General features: G+C 37.5%; 1 protein-coding gene across 1 annotated transcript; it reads right to left on the reverse strand.

Moving 5' to 3' along the window:
- Positions 1-1056: 1056 nt before the first annotated feature.
- On the reverse strand, positions 1057-2556 carry LOC129231727 (uncharacterized). Its single transcript, XM_054866090.1, has 5 exons — positions 2512-2556; positions 2396-2428; positions 2032-2112; positions 1874-1939; positions 1057-1800 (listed from the first exon to the last, which is right to left on the reverse strand). Exons 1-5 carry the CDS (start codon positions 2554-2556, stop codon positions 1057-1059), a joined length of 969 nt encoding a protein of 322 aa, XP_054722065.1.
- Positions 2557-5322: the final 2766 nt, after the last annotated feature.

The following is a 5322-nucleotide window of genomic DNA, read 5'->3' on the forward strand; positions in this document are numbered from 1 at the left end:
CGAAGCACGACGGAAGCTTCGATAGAGCCATTGGTAAAAAGTTGAACGAGTCAATGACCCGCAAGTTGAGACACTTGAGAGTAATGGACATCACTTTTGATCCACATGGAATTACATCTGGTGTCAAACCTTGTTCTAATAGCCAGCTTAACACAAACTGCCCATCGAATCTAAAAAATAAAAAAAAATAATTAATTTACCGATGTGGAAAAATAAGAAAGAGAAACATTTACTTGTGAAAGATTATACTTACCCTTTCATGTTATGAGCAATAGCTGTATACCCCTTATGCTCTGGTGAATATAACCATGCACAAAAATCTTGACAGGCACTGTAACCTTTAAATATCATTTCTTCACCACCTGCGTACTGAGCGACAGCAAAGTTGACTTTATGCTCCCCCGAAGACTGGTCTGTCTCAAAATCAAAGAAAATGAGCTTTTCGGAGGAAGGCTTTGGTTCTATGGTGCGTAAGTAACACCGGTGTTCACTAGCTATGACGTAGTTATCACAACTAGGACATTTGGTGGTTCCGCATACATGCTTATCCTTTGCACATTCTCGCCGCAAAATAACCTTACAGCATTTTCTACACTGATACATCTAAAAAGAATAAATAAATAAATCAAAATAAACACTGTTGGGCCTTCAAAATATGGTAACTGAAACTAGGTACGAAAAAAAGTCTTTAGAGGGACTTACCACATCACACAAGGATAGCTCTTGATTTCCACTAGTAGCCTTATGAGCCTCGAAACAAGCTGTAGAGCGACATAACCGCTCGCAGTCCAGACACCTTATGGGTTCCCCAAGCGTGCACTGCTTCCTTAAGCAAATGTGGCAACTATCTGGGCAACGATGAGCATGAGCATTTTGATAAGGCTTATCGCAGGACTCGCAATAGAAGTGGGAGCCATAAAATCCTCTTAGATTTTTGATGACGTTAAAATGCTCCTTATGTAGATACAAGTTTATTCGCTTGCCCCGATTTGGACCTTTGTACGAAACCTAAAAAAAGGAAATATATGAAAATAAATAGCACTAATAAAATAGATATCAATACGGAAATGTCAGCATGAATGAATAAAAATATACCTTGTTCATTTCTTCTGTTGATATCACTGCAATTTGTACCCCTAAATGTTTCTCAAACTCTGCTATTTCCGCGTACGTACAGGGACCTAAAGGTACACCGGATGCAGCATGTAACTCCTTAGCCCGGTTCAACAGAGTCAGGCGATTTCGTTTTTTAAACGATTCGATAGCCGTGCGGTCATTGTCCAGGTGAGCTAATGCACAGACAATGGCCATTGCACAACAGAGTCCTTCACTGTCAGTCGGGATTGTAATGACGGACCTTTTATTAAGACAATCCACGTCCGGGTTTAACATTCTCCGTCGACCTGCTCCCACGTCTCGACGAATAGTGACCACGTCAGCTGAAAAACCGGAATCCAAAGCAATCTCGTCCTTCGATTGCAACACTTTGAGAATTGCAGCCATGACTGTTTCCAATGTGAGATCTGATACAGGCATCAGTCGTGTTGAAATGGGCTTGTCTAAACCGTCAGCTTGAATATAAATACGAATCAGATCCGTCGGCCTCAAATCTTCACTAGCACGACGAATTATCATTCTGAATAGTTCTCGAACGGAACTAATTGCTGCGACCAACGGCTTACCGCGAAGTTCCTCGGGCAACTTCTCCAGATCTACCTTAGCTCTGAAAGTTTTCTGACTCGCCTTATATTTTTCGATCCAACGCCCTTGAATCAATTCCATTTGCAATGCAGCTTCCATCTATATAAAAAAGAAAAACGTGTTACTCAAATTGTCAAAATTCCACAATTAATTTTGTTAATAGTTTACTTACATCTTGAGCGTCATCTATTTCTCTTTCATCAAATTCGGGTTCAGCATGAGAAGGACCTCGGGTATTCTATAAGGATTGAAAAAAAGAGAGTCATAAAAAACGCGGATTGCTCAATACAGTAAAACTAACTTCATAATAATCATAAAAAAAAGAGTTACCTCAAAACCCGAGCCATTTTGGTTATTCACCTTAAACACTTCTGATGCTTCAGCAAAAGACTGGGTGTCTTCTCCAATAACCTAAAATAAAAATATCGTAACATTCATGAAATCCGCTATGTGTTAAAAATAATAATAATAAAGTTTAAATAAGTATAACTCCTTACATCGTTGTCATCAATTTCGTAAAATTCTTGAGTCGGCTCTCCTATCAACTGTAAAAATAGAAAAGAGTTTTAAAATAAACAAACTCTACGAAAAAGACAAGTACATATGGAAATTAACTCAAAAGTAAATTCTAAAGCTAAAGCTATTTATAAAAAGAAATGCATAGACAATTAGAAGAAAATTTTAAAATACTTACGTCGTCGTCAGAATCCCTTAGTTCTTCAGCATACTGTAAAAGAGAAAATAAAAATTAATGAACTCGCCTGAATATCTTTAAAGCTAAAATAAAATGAATAAGACAAATTTACTTACATTGCTAGAAGCTTCATCCAGTGTTCTCTTATTTCCAATAGGCATGTTGAATACTCGACAGAGGGCAAGAAAAAATGCCAACAAACTGTTGCTCAAAAATTCTGAAACTGAGATAACCAACTGAAGGAATTGGTATTTATGTGGTCTAACCTATGACGTATGTGATGTCGTCAACATGGAACTCGCCAATCCCATTAACGGGAACGACATGACGTCAGCAAGAAACAAACAGTTGTAGCGCCCTCTAACAGTCATAGTGCACATGGATTTAAATCCTGTTCACTCTTGTCTGGACTCATTGCCTGCGTGTTCATGACATGAACAACTTTGGGCAACCTTAGACGAAGGGGAAATATGTTGAGTCATTTGCTTTACATGTTTGTGCAAATCTTGGAGCCACTTGAAATAGAGCAATATCATTGCATTAGTTTTTCACTCTCATAAATACTTTAAATATGTTCGAAAAAGAACGAAACAAAAAAATTAGAGTTACTTTTTTTTTTAAACACATTTATACCTTTTTTTTTTTTATGAATTGTAATACTAATGTTTTAGATTGTTTTTTTTTTCCTTTCACAAACATTGTTCGAATTGAAGTACTTGAACTTAGACTTTTTTTTCCTCTAAAAGTATATATATATTGTTTAAATATCCATTATATGCTTTTGTAAAAATATTGTAAGGCAATGAAAACACAAACTTATTCTGAGCAATGACATTTTATTTGGAAACTAAATATTTACATACAATCATTTTCTGTACATAAATACAAATTACAGTTGAAGCAATTATTCAAAAAATTCGAATGCATCCGCTGGGCACAGTTTCTCTCGGGCTAATCTTAATATTTTATTTAATTGAGCTTGTTTTAAAAACAGTTCGGTAAGGTACATTGCAGGCTTCATGTTCAGGAAGGGCTGTTCTTCCCATAGCTTCTCTCGAAATGATTCTGCGATATCCTCTATTTCAATTGTAAAGGCTACCGAATTGAAATCCTCAATACGATTTCCCCACAATTCCTCAGCCAATATTTTGGGCTGCTTGAGACCTTTTTCTTTCATGATGCTGCATATGATGAATTCCAACACGTTGAAAAGGTACTGGGTACCTAAACCGCTATCTAGAGATTCAGGTAGAAGGTTCTTGGCTAAAGGTGTGTCCGCGATCGAACTATAAGCCGAAAAGAAGTCCATTGCTGCAAACTGGTGGTCTAGAAGAATATTGGAGATAGGATTGTATTGGCGGATCATTTCATCCCACTGCTCTGCAGACAGTGTTAGGGATCGGGTGTTCGATTTCTCTGTTTGTGCTAAACGGGTGAACTTAAAATTCGCAAAATCAGAGCTCTCGATGGTCAGTTCATGTTCAAATAATGTTTGCAGTTCCCTGTTTGTTTGAGGCAAAGTTTTCCTTCCAAGAAGGTACGGAATCCACCAGGCGCGTAGAGTTATGCCTTCGGTCGTAGGGTAAAACTTCTCCCCGTATTTTTGAAACTTCCTTACATGAAGACTAACAGTTGACTTGTAAGTAGCTGCATACACGAAAACATCCTCTCCAATGGGAAACATCCCTTTCGGTATGTTTTTCTCCATAAAAGGTATCCCAGTTTCTTCATTTTTTGAAGATTTAGCTATTCTTTGCGGTTCTTCACTTTTTCGTTTCAGACTGTTAGAGTTCATCGTGAAATAAAATTGTAGATCTTAGTTCAAGCGCTGTGCGAAGGAAACTGATGTCTGGTGTGAGTTGGAGATCTTATATGCTTGCTGAAATGATCTCTGATTGGTCAAGTTTTCTGTGACGTAATTGATGACGTATGTAACCATTGCTTAAGCATGTAGCAAAATCTTTTGTTCGACATAAAACATGTTAGAACGTGTAGGAACGACACCAGACGTCATTAAACTCTTGTTTGACAGAAAAAACATTCAAGTCTTTCATAAATAACGTACACCTACCGAAGTCGCCATGGCATGGTTGGTAAAGCGTGCGCCAAATCATCTGTGGTTCCTTTATGCATTAGGGTCTCAGGTTCGAATCGCACCAGAAACATTTAATTTTTTTTTCAACCAAAATAAATAACTAAAGTAAAATGAAAATATATATACATATTTACAAAAATGTCATAAATAATCCGATAGATGGCGCCACCATCGTTCAACCATTTAAATTAGTTTCCATTACCTCCAAAATAATCCAATAGATGGCGCCACTAATTTTTTTTCTAGCAAGCAATATTTCTCACATCTCAAAAAATATTTCTTTATTGCTCCCAGCTTTCGACAGATGGCGCCACTACTGAGAGTTGTCCATGTAAAGCTTTATTATCCTTCCCTACTAACTGCTTAGTCCGGTCTAGTGGTTAGCTCATCCTCGTTCGGAGCTAAAGGTCACGGGTTCAAATCCCAGGGAGAGCATTTTAGAATATTACCCTCGTAAATATTTCAGAATAATTTCAATAAAATAAATTAATTAAAAAAACAAATTAATTAAATTAAACCATTCAAGCTCAGACATGAATAAACATGATAAATGACGTAATACAAGATGGCGGATGATTCAAGATGGCGTCGTTCATGACGTCATAGATGACGTCATCACACCCTCGTAAAAGACGACAAGAAATCAGTGACGTCATCCTAAAAATACCCTCGTAGAAGACTACGAGAAATCAGTGACGTCATCCTAAAAATACCCTCGTAGAAGACTACGAGAAAAATCCAAGATGGCGGACGACCACGCCCCCTTCAGGACTGTTGAGTTGTTTTCCTCCTTCTGCCCCTATAGTGGCCTACTTACTACTGACGTATAGAT

Source organism: Uloborus diversus, chromosome 10 (genome assembly GCF_026930045.1).
Source record: "Uloborus diversus isolate 005 chromosome 10, Udiv.v.3.1, whole genome shotgun sequence".
NCBI classification, from domain to species: domain Eukaryota; kingdom Metazoa; phylum Arthropoda; class Arachnida; order Araneae; family Uloboridae; genus Uloborus; species Uloborus diversus.

What these genes read in the sequence shown, in the direction of transcription:
- LOC129231727 (XM_054866090.1), bottom strand. Translation starts at nt 2,556, where the DNA reads ATGCCTATTGGAAATAAGAGAACACTGGATGAAGCTTCTAGCAAT. An exon ending in TAAGGGATTCTGACGACGAC is followed by an intron (nt 2,113 to 2,395) that starts GTAAGTATTTTA and finishes TTTTTATTTTAG; the next exon opens with GTTATTGGAGAAGACACCCA. An exon ending in AAAATGGCTCGGGTTTTGAG is followed by an intron (nt 1,940 to 2,031) that starts GTAACTCTTTTT and finishes CAATCCTTATAG; the next exon opens with AATACCCGAGGTCCTTCTCA.